The sequence below is a fragment of the Halichoeres trimaculatus genome, unplaced genomic scaffold (genome assembly GCF_033239565.1).
Source record: "Halichoeres trimaculatus isolate MK-OKI-2021-1 unplaced genomic scaffold, fHalTri1.1 fHalTri1_scaffold_14, whole genome shotgun sequence".
NCBI lineage: Eukaryota > Metazoa > Chordata > Actinopteri > Labriformes > Labridae > Halichoeres > Halichoeres trimaculatus.
The window spans coordinates 5,102,084-5,120,165 of NW_027437192.1; the positions used below are offsets into that span (position 1 = coordinate 5,102,084).

Below are 18,082 nucleotides of genomic sequence, written 5' to 3' on the forward strand. Positions count from 1 at the left end.
GCAAAAACCTGATTGTTTTATTACCTGAATGTATTTTCATCTGGGCTAAACTCAACCCTCCTTTTTGTATTTTCCTCTTTAAATCCCATCTTAGCGTTTCCTTTCCTTTAGGAGGAGTAAATTCATGTTTTGGGGCTCGTCAGCGGTTCAGAGTTATTGAAATGTAGACTTTGAATGTAGTTGTTGTAGCTACGACCAGTCAGGCCTCATTTATGCAGAGGAGTGATCCATTGTTCACTGTGAATTTTCCCTTTTCTTCACTTTTGATAATAAAAGAGACGTTTTTTACTTACAGCATTTTTGTGTTAGTGGCATTTCTGAAGTATTCTGCAAAGAGGAAACATCAGCTTTCATTTCTTACTTTGTTTGTACAACCAGACCCAGGTTAAGAAAAATAAAGCCTAAGTGGAAGTGTTGAAAGTTGCTTTTCATCAAAAATCCTCCTGAGGCTGGCTGCAGAAAGACCAAAAGTCACGTACATACCAAGACTAAAAAAAACAGACTTTTGTGGCATTAAAACATATTTACAGCCTGGTTCAAATAAAAGCTTAGGTCTGAAACACTGATTTCATTATGATACACACTGTACGATGGGTGATTTTTGTTTTCCTGACTCTCGGGTTTAGACGTTTTTAGAATCGTTTGATTGTCCAATCAGAGACACAGCTTAGCTCATATGACTGACGGCGCACTGTAGCTGTTTGAAAGGAAAGATTTATAACAATTGACTGTATATATGTGTGGCTGCGTCCGAGGATTGGCTTCATTTTCACTGTTTCAGGAACAGACAGGTGATGTGGAGCAGACTACATCCATGTTTTATGCAGTCTATGGTCTGAATACCTGATTTTATAATGTGAACAAACAGCTGGGGTGATTTTTTTTCTAATTTGGTGGTTTACAAGATATTAAGATCAAAGTTTAGCCAATCAGAGGGCCATGTGACTGACAGGTCCAGCACCCTGTAGCTCAGGAGCCATTTTGCCTTAGCTCACCTGGATTAAAGTCATTCTGAAGCCACAAAATCAACTTCATCTTCACTAAAAAGACTTTAGTGTACAAAACAATATTCATACTTAAAATCAAGTGAATAATTATCTAAACAAGTTTTTTTTTTTAATTTATGAAATTGTACATGATATCTCATTTTTTTATCTTAAAAATTTGCAAAAATTAAGGAAATATTTTTTTTTTAAATTGCATTTTTTAATTAAAAAAAATAAAAAGGAAAAAGTTCAAAAACTTTTTGAATTTCAAAAATATGCATTTTTTTTTTAAATCAAGAATTTGCAAAAATTTCATAAACTTATAGTTAAGAAAATATGCCAACTTTTTAAAATTTTTGTGGTTCAAAAAATTTGCAGAAAATTAAAAAAAATAAATTTGTTAAACATGCATGCATTTTTTTTTAATAAAAAAAGTGCAAAATTGAAAAATTAGTTGTGAAAAAATGAAAAGATCTAAAGCTTTTTGAATTTCAGAAATGTGCAAAAATAAATTTTTAAAAAATCAAGAATTTGCAAAAATTTCATTAACTTATAATTTAGAAAATATGCCACTTTTTTTAATTTTTATGATTCAAGAAATTTGCAAAAATAAAAAAACTAAAAATGTTAGAAAAAAAGCAGTTTAAAAAAAGTAAAAAGTTCAAAAATAAAAAATTAGAATAAAAAAAAAACATTTTGAATTTCAAAAATTAGCAAAAATAAAATTAAAAAATATATAAATTATATAAGACTTAATATGTAATAAATTTACCTTTATCCTATCTTGCATTTCAGCTTTTCTTCACAAGTATCTCTTTGTGTCTGTGTTTATAGAGACTGTATAAGAGATTACACACAGACAAAAAATCTCACCAAATAATTTATTAATGTGTTATTTCGATACAGGGCAGAGGTGAATGTTGATGTAGTTTATTACATTATTATAACCACTCAGGATTTACACAACATCTCCATTAACAGCCGTCCCTTTCTCTTCAACAATCAGCCGGTCATTCAGCGACATGAATATACAAAAATAATACAAAATACTTCGCTCTGGTTTCCAGCGGCAGCTTCAGCTCTGAACTCCGTCGTTCAAAGGAACATTTAGATCATCTCTTATTCCAACTCACACACTCACAGAGAAGCAAAAACCCTTTGTACAGAGTCAGTTCTGCTAAACGCTGCAAAATGCTTCACACTGAACCTTTAACACTGAACAATCTGCACGTTGTTGAGGTTTCTTTGTAGCATGGATGCATCACAGTTTGCAAATGCTTGAAGCTCACATTTGCACATCAAAACTCCAAGTTACATGACTCAGTTTAACCTTTCTTTAATGAATATACGAACGAAAGGTCAAATCTGACTGAAGGTAGATCATAAGAGCATAACAGGACCAAACATGAGGGCTGTTACTGCCTTGAGGTGAAACTTCCAACTGTCCACTTCGATCCCTGGACGTATGAAGTACAGAGTATCTTTCTCTTCATGCTTTTCTCTCTGCTGAGGAACATCACCACTGGAATAAATGAGCTCAACTCATTTACAATCACTCCTTTTCTCCACACTCACATTAGAAAACCATTTCACACACCTGTCTCTTACAATCATCTGCGTTTGCTCTGCAGCTTCTCAAACATTAAACACAAATAAGCTTGAAGCTGAAACTAAAAACAAAAACATGTTGGCAGAGTCTGAGGTAAAACTTGAGGTCTTTCTTCACAGCTAACTGAGCATATTCAACAGTCCTTTAAAGTCTATGAGCCCCACACCAGCGTATAAAAATACCCAAATCCAGCCTTCACAGAAGGGAAAAACATTCAGCTCCGATTTCTGTTTCTCTGACCGGAAAAATCTCTAAAGGCATGCAAAATGTGACGAGGTCATGTGTTTTATTTCTTCCTCCACTACCTGGCACTACTTTTTCAGTTTGATTCAATAAACTGAGCAGAATAAGGAACAAAAACAGCTTCATATCAGCACAAACTTCCAAATAGTTTTACTCTACTTTTGACTCGCAGTACCAACAGTGACCACAAGGGGGCAGCGCCTCTTTGAGGCCTCAAATACAGATAAAAGGCAGCATAGAAAATAATTAGTCACTTGTCTCAGGTGAAAAACTTCCTACTCTCATTGATGGCAACATGATCAGAATTTAATTCTATTTTTTTTAATCTTTTAATCTGGCAAAACTTTTAAATTTTTGTCATACAAATAAAGTTTTGTTGATAAAAAATGTAAACAAAGGTTTTTTAGGTGAATAATATTGTAGGATTTGTTGATCAAATGCAAACAGCAGCCAGACTCCCACGGTGCAGAGACAATTTGTGGGATTTACTGACACCTAGTGGTGAAATGGGGGACTGCATTTTTTTCTACCACTTCCTCTGTTTACAAGCATTTTTTTTTACTTTTAGCTAAAGGGAGACAGGGCTCATGGTGAGAAGACCTAATCTAAACCAAGTCTTTTGGGGGAAAAATTGAATCCAAAAATTTCCACACAAAAAGAGAAAAATAAATTATGTACGTTTTTCAACAAAGTGATATTTTGTTGATGAATAAAATAAATTAAAGACACATTTGTGAGTAAAACAGATACTGAATAGTGAGGCATTCTCTACATAAAGGGTTAAAAACTTCTTCAATGAACTGCTTTTGTCGTGGCTGCCTAAAGAAGAGGTATGACGTCTAAGAGGCGGTCTGTTGAGCTTTAAAACGATCACTATGAACCACTTAAAGGCTTCAAAATTTATCACCGAAGAAAACACTCACAGGCTCTAACTGGTCGACCCTGTGCAGAAAAGATGGCAGCGATTGCACCAGAACAACTAGTTAGTACGAGTTCAAGTCTACCGAGTAAACAACAAATATCTGTTTATTTACAGAACTTCTTAAAGAGCTAAAACTCTGAACAAAGCAGCAAAACTTTACCCAACAGAGGCAGAAGATGAGTCACAGGGAAAGAGATTTACAACTGTTTTGTTTTTTAAAAATCCAAACTAAACCAGTCTGGATCCCTCTCTGCACATACGTCTTGATTTAGAGGACTAAACTCTTCCTGGCAGTGCTGACACTTTGCCTGAAATACACAAGGAGATAAATCCTCAAACAAAAACAAATCTGAAACTTTAGCTTATCTTTAAAAACACCAACCTATGAATTATGTGTGAAGATTTTTCAGTTTTGTTGATTTAAACCTTGTGATAACATCACATCACAATACAACACCAGAGAAATCACAGTAATTGAGAACAGCCTGTTTTCTACTCTACTCATATCATAACGAAGGTAAGACTCGAAGCACGCTCCGTCGTTTTTGGTTTCCTCTCCATATGAACAGCACTCTGACACAGATTCTTAAAAAATAAAAGTTTACAACAAATCTTTGTTTTTAAAACAGAAACACACACTGAGAGTAAAGGTCCGTGTTTATCAGGCCACTGTTTGTTTCCTAAAGTCTTTACGGTGTGAGGATTTACGGCGGGTTAAAGATGGCACCAATTTTGGACCATTTTGGAAACTTCACGGCACAACAGTCAACGAGGAGTCTTAAAACTTTTAGAGACACTTACAGGGTCTTCAGGAGTCCAAGGAGGATGTTGCGAGACTAGAAACAGTTTGCAACATCACCGCTGATTCGAGTGTTGGCAGTTAGACGAGCTTCACTTCGCTCCATGTTTACGATTCTGTAAAATCAGCAACTCGCACTTTTGGTTTAAGTCACGCTACTTTCGTTGGCACTAACCTCACACACATTGTCACTACACACACCTCGACCCAGCCCCAGACCACCAAACATCCCTGACCCCTGACCCGGACTTGAAACAACCCCCAGAAGCGCCCCTGCAGCAGCCATGTTGTTACCCAGAGAGCTGCCGCCACTGCTGCTGCCGGAGACACCGCCGTGCTGCGGCGACAGAACAGAACCAGAAAGATGTGGAGAGGTGACAGACACTCCTCTCCCTCCTCCCAGCATCCCTCCCTGTCCCCCCTCGGCTGCAGACAGGAGGAGGTGAGGTGAGGACATCAAATCTGCCCCGTCCTCCCCTCCTCCTCCTCCTCCTCTCTTCCCGCCCTCGCCGCTGCTCCCCCCCTCGCCACTGTCTCCCAGCCCGCTGCGCCTCTCGCAGTGCGAGCGGTGCCTCATGAAGCTGTCGCGCCACATGAACTTCTTGCCACAGCCGAGGCAGTCGTACGGCTTGAGGCCCGTGTGCGTCTTCATGTGCTCGGTGAGGTGATGCTTCATCTTGAACTTCTTGGCGCAGACGGGGCAGTGGAACGGCCTCAGGTCCAGGTGCATGTTGATGTGGCGGTCCCTCATGCTCTTGTGAGTGAACGTCTTCCCACAGTGACACATGAACACCTTCCCTGAACCCCCCGTGCTGCTGGCGTTGCCCCCGCTCCCTCCTCCGACGCCTCCGCTGTCCAAGCCATCCACTCCTAACCCACCCTGAACCGACAGGTGCACCGCCCCGTGCTCCAGACCAGACCCCTTAAAAGAAGCTCCTCCCATCATACCTCCTGTCAGCCCCAGAGGAGGAGCAGCCGCGTCCAGAGAGAGACCCGAGGACTGGCTGTAGAGGAGGATCTGGTTGCCCTGCATGTCCAGGGGGAAGAGCTGGGCCCGGGCCGAGGCTGCAGACTGAACCTGACCCAGCAGCGCTGAAACGGCTCGGTTGGTGCTCTGGTTCTGACCCACTGCGCTCTCATGAAGCTGCTGAGCTAAAGTCTGTTCCATTAAACTGCCTTCAAACTTGAGGTAGTCTTCTGAAGACTGGCAGTAGTCCACCTGCAGACAGACGAAGCATGGTTTTTAGATGTGAGAAGAAAGAAAATGAAGAATCTTCAACCTGTGAGGCCCTGATACAACCAACTGCTGGATCATTTTTGATGAGAGAACAGAAACATAAACTTTATTTTAGAGGTAGACCGATACATCGGCTGGCCAATATATCGGGCCGATATTTGGACATTTGTCTCTATTGGCCATCGGCCGTATTTTCTTTTAAAAAGTCGATTTTTGATCCGTTGTATAAAATGACGCAATTTTTGATCAGGCACAAAAAAGATGAGCACCTCAAACTTGTGGAACCACTTGGATACATTACATACTTTTGTTCAAATTATATTAATAAGTTTAAATTTCTTTTTTGACATTTTAAGAAGAGTGTGAATTTTTACTACTGCTTGTTACATTGTGTGTTTACTCAGACAAAATATTTCATTGTTTTGAAAGCTGAATAAATGTTCAGAGGACTGGACATGACTTGTTGTAATAGATTTCTTTTAGTTGCTCAGAAATTGCTGCGTTTCACAAAAATGTGATAAATATATATTTATTTAACAATCGGCCTGAATATCAAATTGGAAAAATCGGCTATGCATATCGGCATCGGCTGCCCAAATTTGGAAAGCATCGGCATCGGCCCCCAAAAAACCCATATTGGTCAACCTCTACTTTATTTATACTTTAAAAACAAATCATTTACAAAGTGCTTTGATTAATAAAAAAATGGGACAGAATCAGAGGAAAGAACATCAGGCTGACGGTGAAGAAGGTGAGATATTATATAGACAACAAAGTAAAAGATGGAAAGAAAAAAAAAGGAAAATGACAACATCACATCAGGTGGAAAGAGGAAAGGGCTCTGAGAGAGAGATAAAAGAATATAAACATTAAACAACCAAGCAAATAACTAAAGATGTTGTGAGGAGGATCTGTTTTGATTGCACTCCCTCGCCACCTTGTGGCCTGGAGTCTCAGCACACTGTGGTGGATGACTTGGCAAGGCGTGTGTTTGTTTTTGGGACAGACAACTTTTCACTGGATACAACGCACGGGGGTAAGGTATTAGGGATGGGTACCTTTCACATTTGAAATGATATGGTACCGGTACTTAACGGTACCAATTTCTGGTACTTTTTTGTGTTTATGTGGTAAAAAAGAATAATTTAAAAAAAAATAAAGTATATTTATTTCAATTTAACATATTTATTCTTCAATAAATAACCTTATAATGCTGTGTTTATGTCTATCATGGAAAACTGTCTACTCTTCCACTTCCTCACAGTCACAAGGATGCATTTAGGTACCTAAACATGGTACCTTTTGATTTTACGTGAATCGGCACTCGATACTTTTGACAGAATTTGGTCGGTAAAAGTACCTAATTCAGTACCCATCCCTATAAGGTATTTATCAGAACAGTTACATTAAGCTATGGTTTGAAAAGTGGCGTCAAGCAGACGTAGCAACCGGCTATATGTAGTGCTATCGGCAGTCCGGTGCTCTGATGTATCTGCAGACAACAAGCTAACACTGTCAGTTTGTCAGGAGTCCAGTAGCCATTTATATTTAGAGTTGCTGGCAGCCAGGTGCTAATGTAATGTTAGTGAATCCTGGTTATGTCCTGCCAGTCATCTACCAATCAGAGCTAACCAATCCTCACTCTTCATTTTATTGATAGACTCTCAAGTTTGAACAGACCATTGCAGAATAACTGCTGACTGTGGGTTGGAGTCAACATTAGCACAAACAGTTTAGACCCTGTTTATCTTTCTTCTGCTCTTCTGTCCTTTTTCTGTCAGACAGTTAGGCTGCTGTGTCCACCATCACTACAAAATTAATCACGGAAATCGTTTTCTGCAGAGAGAAAAAAGTCAAAAGTCAAAGCTGTCGCTGACTACTAAACTGACTACTGACTACTAAACTTCATCAGCCGGCGTGATGTTGTCATAGAGACCTAGACGTGCCGTAAATCAATCTGGTCCTGGACGACCTGAACAGGAAGCTAAAAAGTAGCATTTTAAAGTATGGATTATAATAAGGCACATATCTATAAAGGAGACTTTTTCAAGATAAAAATAATATCTGTACTTCTACACACTCACATTCATACACTAAAATATAAATAAGATACTATAAGGTTGGGATTACATAAAAGCAAGTCTGTAAAAGTGAGTTTTTAAGAAGAGATTTAAAAGATATTACTGACTCTATCAGCCTTATCTGACTTAAGAGATGGGCTCCTGCTCTACAAAAAGAGTACAGGCAATAAAAATGACCATTTCAAAAATTTCAAGCTTTTAACTTGAAAACTGGAACAATACAGAAGGTCAAACCTACAAGGTTCAGCCTCTCATCTTCTCAGCAGAGCAGGAAAAAGATGCAGAGAGAATAATACAGATATCACAGTCAGCTCACCTGTGAGTCCATGTCGCCCTCTCCTCGCCCCCCCAGCTCGGCTGAAAGGCTCCTCACGTTGGAGATGTTGAAGTCACTCCTCTCCCGCTCTCTAACCAGCTCCATCTCCCTCTCATCTTCATCCTCCTCATCTTCTCCTCCCTCTTCTCCAGACACGACGATGAGGTCGTCGTCCTCCATTCGCTCGGTTTTTACAACCACCCACTGTTTGCGAGGCATGATGCTGGGCTGGCTGTAGGTCGGACGTTTCTGGGTCGTCAGAGCTGGCTCCTCCCCATCCTTTGAATCAAGACGCTCCATATTATAACAAGATCACATTTTATGTCGGTAAAAACTCTGGTTATCATAAATCCTTAAGGGGTCAAACACAGCAGCATGAAAAACGTGCATCTGGTGTTTCAAGAGCGTGACATGACCCCGAAAGTCTCTGAGGTTTGATAAAAACGTACAAAACAAACTCACCTGATAGGACGAAACACCAAAGCTGTCGCTGACTCCAACTTCCTGCTCCGACACTGAGCTCATTTTCTTCCTCCTCCCACTTCCTCCTCTTCTTACCCTCTTCCTTTGGTGGTACGACACCTCTTCCTCTTCCTCCTCGACTTCCTCCTCCTCTTCCTCAATAAGAAACCCCTCCTCTCCTCCAGAAGGGGTGCAGTAGCTGGGGGTGTTGCTGGCTCCTCCTCCGTCTCCTGAAGCTCCGGCTGCAGCCGCCCCGCTCCCTCCGAAGCTGCTCCCGTCTCTGGGGCTGAAGTAGTTGGTGCTGCTGGGCGACTGGCTCTCACTCACCGACGGTCGACTGGGAGCTTGGGAGGCGCGCTGGGGCTCGTTGGACCCCTCCACCTTACCTTGTCCTGCACCAGCTCCACTGTTGCTTCCAGCTCCGTCATCACCGCCTGCATCACCGTCACCGTTACTGCTGCTGCACCCGAGGTTAGCCGAGCCTCCGCCTCCTCTGGTGCCTGCTCCATCCGGCACGCCGCCGCCTCCACTGCTCCCTGCTCCTGCACGGCCCTCCCTCAGCAGCTCGGTGCATTTGTCCACGATGTGCCACATCTGCAGCACGCTGCCCACTGTGAGGTAGTTGACGATGTCCTCACGCAGCATCTGGAGCTGACCGGTGTAGGCGCAGCTCAGCACGCTCTCAAACGCCAACGGGTCCATTACAGCTGGGATGGAGACTGTGGACATGTTCTTCAGTAGTACCTGGAGACAGGAACCACACACCATGAAGGAACCAGGTACCAGGACCCAGGAATCTTTACTGGACTTACAGTTTGGGGTTCAGATACAACACATGAAAGACAAAATTCCAGCAAATATTTCACATCTCTTTAAATCCAAAAATGTGTCTTGCAGTAATTTTTAGCAAGAGTGACTTCAGCCCTGTTACAGAGGGAACCCTGATGGTATTTCTCATTTTTACTCAAGCGCACAGTCTATAACCAAGTCTCTGAACATCTGCTGAAAGTCTGATCCCATCAATCTGGCTTTAGATGTGACCTCTTTATTGAGAGTGTGCTCCTGTCAGTCACAAAATCACAGCAACTGGCTCCAGCTGCAGATCCGTCCCCTGTAGACTCGCCTGCTGCTTTTGACACATTAAACCATCAAATCCTCCTCTCTACACTCTCTGATTCTTCAGAGTGTCATGGCGAGGAGAAGTGTCTAACTCACATGACTTAACAGGGGTACCCCAGGGTTCAGTGCTTGGTCCCCTACTCTTTTCCTTATACACTTCCTCACGTGGCGCACTGATCAGCTCTCATGGCATCTCCTACCACTGCGATGCTGACGACACTCAGCTTTTTTATTTATTTTTTAATATTTCATTTTTTTTTATTTATTGTTGCAAGGCACCACCCTGTTGTGGCTGCCTGTTACAGCAGCTCTCTCTTCCTTGTCTGTTTCTTGTAACTTTTTTTTATCTCTTTTTGTCATTTTTGCATTTGGAGTGGATCCTTACTTTGTATGGTTCATTGTTGGTCATGGACACCAAACTGGTTTTGTCTTCAGTGATATTTTTACTATTATTGCTCCTGTGTTTGTCTGGAGATCCTACATGTAACCATGGCTGCATTGTTTACATGTGAAATCAGCTGTTAGCAGCCTGTAGCATGTCAATGCTAACTGGTGCAAGGCCGGATGTTTCCCCACAAGGTGAGGAGAAGAAGGTGAGGACGACGTGCTAGTTCTCAGGTGTGAGCTAAGAAGTGACGACATGGACCTGTCCTTCCATCCATCGTTATTGGGAACGTAAGATCTATCTCCAATAAGATGGACGAGCTAGCTGTGCTAACCCAGCAACAGAGGGAATACCAGAAGGCAGAGTAGCATCATGCTATCCACAGACATGGCTAACAGAGCTAACACCAGACACCAACACCACACTGGAAGAGCTTCACCTGCTGTGAGCAGACAGGATCCAGGAGACAGAGACTGAACAGACTGCTGAAGAAGCTCAGTCCTGGACCCTGTGGAGGTGGAGGCTGGCTGACTGGACAGTGATGGACAAGCTGTCAACATCTATTTTCTTATGGACCTTTTTGCACTTTCTATACACTTTCTTACTTTTGTTTTCTTGATTGCTGCTTCTATTCTATTCTAAATTCCTGTCTTTTCCACCTGACGACACATCTGTCTCAGCTCAGGTATCAGGTTGATATCTCCACATGGATGAAGAAACGCCACCTTCAGCTAAATCAGTCCAAAACTGAGCTCATTGTCCTTCCAGTCCCTCAGTTCAATTTTTCAGCACTAATAACAGAATGTTGTTGTGACTTAAAAAAAGCTTTAAATGTTTTAAAACTGAGAAAAATGCAATCAGCCTGATGCAGCTGCTCGTACGAAAGGTGAGGCCCCTCTCAGGAACGTTTTGTCTCCATACTCTGAATATAAAACTGACAGCAGTGACTCCATCCAGCTTTCATATGGTAATACGGTTACAAAACGGCTGTGTCACAGCAGCACAAAACTCCCACCTGGTCATGAAAGTAGGGGGAGGAGGCGGCCAGGACGCAGCGGTGGGCTTTGAACACTTGTCCCTGGACGTGGATGGACAGATCGCAGAGCCGGCCTTCCTCCCTCTGCCGGTTCAGGCTGTCCAGCACCGAGGTCTGAGCTCCAGGGAAGCTGACCTGCACCACCGAGCTGGGGGTGTCGCCGGGGGCTGAGCTGCTGCTGCTGCTGCTGCTTCCCACTTCCACGGGCAGAGACTGCATCTGAGGGGAGGAGACAAACTTTTCAGACAACAAGTCAAGCTTGGTTTAAAGTCTGGATGCATCGAGTTCTTTCTTGTTCTGATCTGCAGGAATCCGGAAGTTTGAAGCACTGACGTTTGATACAACACACTGACAACCACAATTAGACACATCCCTGATGATTGATGTTTCCTTACAGGGATATTTATCCTGCATCACAAAGCAGTACGTGAAGGAGAACAGGGAGACAGAACAGTAGCCGATCTAGTGAGCAGCTGACTCAATTTCACTAGAAAAGACACTAAATTTACCCAGAATACACTGCAAATCATCCCCACTTCAGACAGTCAAGCACTAGACAGCCTTGCACAGCTGAAAACCTCTTCGAGTGTCTGTTTGAAGAGTCCTTGTTGAATCTTTGCCTTAGTCACAGCGCGTCTTTGTGCAGCCTGCTCCTCCTCCTGCCCGTCACTCTGTGCAGTGCAGAGTCAACAATACGCTCATTACTTATTCTCACAATTAACATCGCATCACTCTCTGAGTAGGTTCAAGTCCGTCAGCCTCTTCAAGTATGGATTATAAATCTGTATCAGAGTGCAGTTATGTAAAATCATCAGTGTATGACTGCAGAACATATGTGAGCACAGAAGATTTAGTGAAATCTCAGGGTCAGAATCTGTCGGTGGAGAGACGGTGGCCTTCAAGGACATAAAGCTCCTGTGATGAATGATAAGTTTGATCCTCTATTTGTCAAGTTTTTGTGATTAAAAATACAGAAATCAACAAAAAGTCCTTAAGGTAAAACAAAAACCACTGTTTTCTTCTTCTTACTTCCTTACGTTCCTTTGTTACATGCTACAATAGAAACAAAGGGGACAAGACGACACACTGTATTCTTTTTATTCCCAAGGGATTATACACTTATTTAAATATACTTATAATAATATTCATGGGTTTCACATGATGTCCAACAGCACCCATGGCACCATCTTGAGGACCTACATGGGACCTTGAAATCAAGTTTTAATAATTTTACTCTGTGTTTTATCCAAGTGGCAACCTCCAGTCTCAGGATATGAGACAATGCGGAAGTGCTAAAATCTGCTGTTCCTTGAGTGTCAGCTTGAGGCTGGCTCCGGAAGTAGCAGAAGTCACAAACACACCAAGCCAAAAAAAGCCATTTTCAAAGCAGAAATCAACGTATTCACAGCCTGGTTCAAAAAACGTCTCCTGTCTGAGTCGCTAATTTTACTAACAGCACTCACTGTACGGGGGGTACTTTTTTTTTTTAACTTGGCCGTTTAGATGATATTGAGATCGCAAGCTCCCCCAATCAGAGGCACAGCTCAGGGTCATGTGACGTCAGGCGCCCTATGGCTGTAGGCGAAGCCCTTGTCACTACCAATATGGCCGCTATAGCCAATGTGCTTCATTTTCTGTTTCAGAAACAGACGGATGACTTCGGGGAGTCTACGTCCATGTTTTATACAGTCTATGGTTTTATCTGTGCGTTACTTTTAAAGGGAAGATCAGAGGAGCAGCTTCCTAAACTGCCACGTTTCCACCAAGCAGCCCAGTTCGGTTTGTCTCAGTACAGCGTGCATTTTGAGGCGTTTCCACAGACTTATCCCCGGACAAATCCCCAAATAAGACGAGCCGCCACACTTTTTGGGACCCTTTTGTATGGGTGCCAGCCTGAACCAATCCGTTTGGTGGGTGGAGCTACAACACTGCAGACCATTGATTGGTCAAAGAAATCGTGACTTACCCCGACAGCGGCTGCATTTCTCCTGGCGGCACACAGACTTCTCTGAAACAAAGTCTGATTGTTCTTTGTATCAAAGAGCTACATGCCAGTGACCACCGCTAAGTGCGGCTAAAATCGGTTGGATCTAAATAACTTCTGAAGGACTCCGAGCTGCACGATGTTTGTCTGAGTGAGTATATGAGCATGCACACACCTATAAATAAGGTCCAGGTGTCAAAAAAACTGAGTTGCCCTTCAACGGTAACAAACCGTGCCAAACCATACTGAACTGAACTGGACTGCTTGGAGAAAACGCGACCTTAGGTACAGTTAAGCCTGATCCTGTTTGTGTTTCCACAGCAAACTGTGCCCCCTTGTGGTAGGCGGTGTGTAAGCCGGATGCCGGATGCCGCAAGCTCCAGCTGTTAAATAATAGCATGGCGTAGTAGCAGCACAACACTGTTTTCCTGGCTAATAAATCCAAGGAAGAAGAAAAACGCGACACAGTAAACTAAGAGCATAGATGGAAGACATGCAGCATTTCGTCCTCTCTGTGATTGGCATGTAGCTCTTTGATACAGAGAACAATCAAGCTTTGTTTCAGAGAAGTCTGTGTGCCGCTGTCGGGGTAAGTGACGATTCTTTTGACCAATCAACGGTCTGCAGTGTTGTAGCTCCACCTTCCCAGGTTCAGTTTGGCACCCATACGAAAGGGTTGTGGAAATGCCACAAAGTGTGCGCCATACTGAGACGAACCGAAACACGACTTAACATAAGGATCATGGAGCATTTTCAGTTAAACTTTACCGCTTTCAAAAGTCACTCAGCGTCCATTCTCCAGCACGTCAGCACCACCTTGTTAAGATTATCAGGGTGTTAGTAAATGGTTCGTCCTAAGTTGTCACTTCACAAGATGATTCATGGATTAACCTGATCTTGTAATCCCAACTTTCTTTCTCATTTTTATACATTAATTAGTAATTTATAACTTTATCCTCCTAACTCTGCACATTTATCTTCATAAATTTATGACTTTGTTCTTAACACTCTCATTTTCAGATCCTTAATGTGGCCATAGCCCTCTGTCGTTGCTGTGGGCTGAAACAACAGTAAAGCAAAAGTGAGCCGTCTGACCTCTTTTACTTACATGATGTATTTTTTAAAGCAGACCTTAATTACTATAAGTTGTAAAAATGAAATAAGCCTATTCAAATTATATTATATTATATTATTTAGAATAAACTTCAGGATCAATAACCCATTGAGAAGTGAAGTGGCAGTAGGCTTTGGTGCTCTCCCAAGATTTTTTGGTAATTGAGAGAGGCTGTGGATGATATCGCTATAAATACAGGAAAAAAAACAAAAACAAAAAGTCACATAACTGAAACTAGTTCATAAATATATATTCAATTTCTACCAAGTCTGCTTTGCTTCATGTAACGTTTTACAAACTACTTCCCCTCTATGCTTCTTTCTTATAAATTAAATGTGCAAATTGTTTTCCTACAAGTCCCAAAGACATAAAACTATCTGAACTTCAATACACTTAAACTTCAAGCATTAAGTTGCAACACAGTCCAAATAGTTGATTTTATAATACAACTGGTCACTGACAAGGTAAGGAGACAGTTCAAGTCTCAGATTATGGGAAAGCAATGAGGTGGCCAATCAGATGTGAAAGGGGGCCATGTCACCTCTGCCCCCTGTTGACGCGCCTCTGGCCCGAAGCACTTTGTTGCTGTTATCAGAGGAAATCAACAGCTGGAGTACAGACACTTTGAGATGATAAGTCCAGAGGGCGAAGCTGCGGACTGACAGTCAGAGCAGTGATGCTGTGGGGATGTTTAGCAGACTGGTTTCTTCTCCTTTCACACAGAGAAACAAAAACAAACCGTCACAGCTCCAGACTCTCATCACACCGTTAGCCTGGTAGCTGCTGTTAGCTCAGCCGGCTGTCTCCACAGACCGTGATCCGCTGCTGACATGAAACTTACCGTGTTTAGTTGACACTTCAGCCTTCAACGGAGCAGTCTGTGACCGAGCTGCCGGCTCGCTGTCCCGCCGGTTTGTTCAGGCTGTGAAGTTTGAGAACCATTTTTCAAAGATGTTCCTCCCATCTGATGTCTCCTGCAGCGGCAGACAGCGACGCGTCCCCTTTAAGAGGATTCCAGACAGACGAGCCAGACTTCAGCCGACAGGAAATACATTAAATAAAAAAATAAAGAATGCATGGGAAAAAAAAACCAAAAACGTAAAAAACGACTTTGAATTTTATGAGCACTTCCTCTTGGAGTTTTATTTTCGCAAATTAAAAATTAAGAAATAAATAAAACAGAAACCAAATAGGCTATTTCCCCATTAAGGATTTTAACAGCTTCCATAAAATCATGAGTAAGAAAATCATTATTTTGAGTTTGAGTTTTAACATATTTTTCTGGGAAAGTCCTAATTTGATTTCTTTTCTTCATCAGGCAAGTTTCCCTATTTATTTCTCTCACCTGGTGGAAATAGGCTTCTATATATTTACCAGTCAGTCCCTCATAATTTAGATTTTTTTTTCCAGGTCAAGATCTAAATGTATATATTTTTCCTTAAGCATCTTTATTGTTTTACTGGCAGAAACTGGCTCCCATGTGCTCTTTTTCTAATACATTACATTAAAATAATTCTCCAAAATCATGTAATGTAGCGTGCAACTATGTGTGTGTATGTATAGATATTTCTGTATATGCAACCTCTTGTGGGTCCTCCAGGGTTGTCATGTTGTTGGCAGGGTGACAGTGCTGGATAGTCTTTTACTGTAGTGGAGATAACTCTGAACCTTTACATTTCCTGATGATCTGTGTTTGGCCTCAGGAAATTTGTACCCAAACACCAGCTTCCAGCTCTCTTTCTGCAGCAATGTTCCTTCGACACAGCCTGCCTGGGGATTTAGCTGACTTAGACTTCATTGAACAGGTTGTGGACACTAGGCTCAACCTGCAGTGTTTCCAAAATGTTACACATCTCATATTAAGGTGACTGATATGTTATAAATGCAAAAAAAAAAAAAACAGAGACACAGTTAACACACACACACACACTGTTCCTATCATCTGAAAGTACACAAAATAATATTACGAAAATAATGAAAACACATTCCACAACATACCTATATGAAGAGGGAGAAATGATCACAAGAGTGTTAGTTTGTTTTTTCCTTAGTGTAAACTTTGACTTGGAAGAGGAAAAACCATGGGAGAAGCTCATCATCTTGTGCCCAAATTACTGAGACATTATTTTTAGAATCTTCAAAAAACAATAATTTCAGATGATATGAGTCATGTATAAAATAAACAGCTATAGATTACAGAGTTTACAGTCAACAGAACAGTAAAGACACTAAACATTGTTGCAGTTTTCACACAGCTGGAGGTTTAGCTGTGTCTGGGTTTATATAAACGAGGAAATAAAGGATCAGACTTTCAGAGAGTTTATTTCAAAGAAAGTGTACAAAACTGAGAAACAAAATATCAACTCTTCTACTTAACTTCATCAAACACAAGTTATCCAAACGATTTACCTTCAATATCTTCACCTTAGAGAGGAAACATCCCTTGTCTCTTAAAAGAAGCAGGAATTACAACACACGGTTTCAGATCTGCTTGATGAGAAGTTTCAAACATCCCAACATCATTTTAAGACTTTTTGACAGGATCAAAAGCGCAAAAGAGGAAGATAATAAAACAAAAACACACTCGGTTTGCTAGCTAGTATTGGCTCTAGAAGAAAATCCAGACAAATATACATAGAACAGACTATTTACACATTTACACTGCTGGGAGATCAACCGTGATTCATCTTGATTCTTGCTAAAGAATGAATTTTTGTCCAATGTTTTTTATACAAATCAAAATAATTCATGGCTGTTATCAAACTCCATCCATCCTTTCCTCCTGACTCAGCTTGTTGAGGATCACTGCAGTGTGAAATAGGTGGACTTAGGAACACACACTGTGTCAAACGTCCATGTCCCAAAGAAACTCACAGGGTGCTGAGGTGGTGTGTTTAACATGTGGACACCTGGTTCAGTTCCTCAGTGAGCTCTGAGCTGTTGTAAGAAGATGTATCACAGTTGGCTGAAATACAAAGAAAAAACATATACGTCAAAATATCAGTTTCTTTCTGCTCCTCCTCTGGTCTCTAACTTAACACCAAAAATTCAGCTTTAAACAAACACGTGTGTCATGTCCAGACCACACTTTGCTCACTTTGTCTCCTCAACAAAAAAATAAACTTGATTTAAGAGTTTCAACAAAAAAAATAAAAATAAAAGGGCATTCAGTTTTCCAGAGTGTTTTCACTAACATGTTTTTTTATCATTTCAATGTACCTGTACAGCACTGTGTTTATAGCTGTGGTTGTTTTTAAAAGTGCTTAATAAATAAAGTTGGTATGGTATGGTATGGTATGGTAGCATCCGAACAAAACTATGTTAATTTCACAAGTAGACACAAGGAGTTTTTAAAGCTGTGTTCACAGGAACACATTTTGAAACACACTATTAAAGTTTACTTCACTATAATAATCTGAGTAAAAGAAGAAACTCAAAGTCAAACCTAAGCTCTAAAAAACAGGGCAAGATTTCTTTTTGTACCTCTTACTCTCTTGTATCTCTTTTTTTTGCCTCTGAAAAACTTGACTCCAAAGACAGTGATGAGGGCAACATTCAGTAGAAGCGATGCAACAGCGATACCAATGATCACGTTTGTGTAATCCACTGTGAAAGAAAAACAAAAAGTTATTTGATAAAAGTTAGTCAATCATCCTGTTATTATACTCTGTTAATTTAACTTGTTGATTTTATTTTTTCTATCTCTGCATGTCTGTTAATAAAACCTGTATTTATCTCTTTGATTTCCTTTCTAGCTGTGCTGTCTGAGCTTAGCTGAATGCTGGTGTC

The 18,082-nt window shown here is 41.2% G+C and overlaps 2 protein-coding genes across 3 annotated transcripts in view; both read right to left on the reverse strand.

The window, feature by feature from the left end:
- LOC141802766 (major histocompatibility complex class I-related protein 1-like) overlaps positions 1-18,082 on the reverse strand; it is a 58,337-nt gene that overhangs the window by 31,405 nt on the left and 8,850 nt on the right. The window contains exons 5-6 of one of the 2 annotated variants that reach the window (XM_074686492.1): positions 17,777-17,899; positions 16,883-17,258 (exon numbers count right to left, since the gene is read on the reverse strand). The exons of the other annotated variant lie outside the window; for it this stretch is intronic. Of the exons in view, the coding sequence (XP_074542593.1) occupies positions 17,188-17,258; positions 17,777-17,899 (194 nt within the window). The 3' untranslated portion in view covers positions 16,883-17,187. Of the gene's footprint in view, positions 1-16,882; positions 17,259-17,776; positions 17,900-18,082 lie in introns of those variants that run through there. 2 annotated transcript variants of the gene reach the window in all.
- Positions 3,166-15,305, reverse strand: zbtb22b (zinc finger and BTB domain containing 22b). Its single transcript, XM_074686491.1, has 5 exons — positions 15,135-15,305; positions 11,175-11,414; positions 8,656-9,399; positions 8,194-8,472; positions 3,166-5,778 (listed from the first exon to the last, which is right to left on the reverse strand). The coding sequence occupies exons 2-5, from the start codon at positions 11,412-11,414 to the stop codon at positions 4,705-4,707; spliced, it is 2,337 nt and encodes a 778-aa protein (XP_074542592.1). The 5' UTR covers positions 15,135-15,305; the 3' UTR covers positions 3,166-4,704.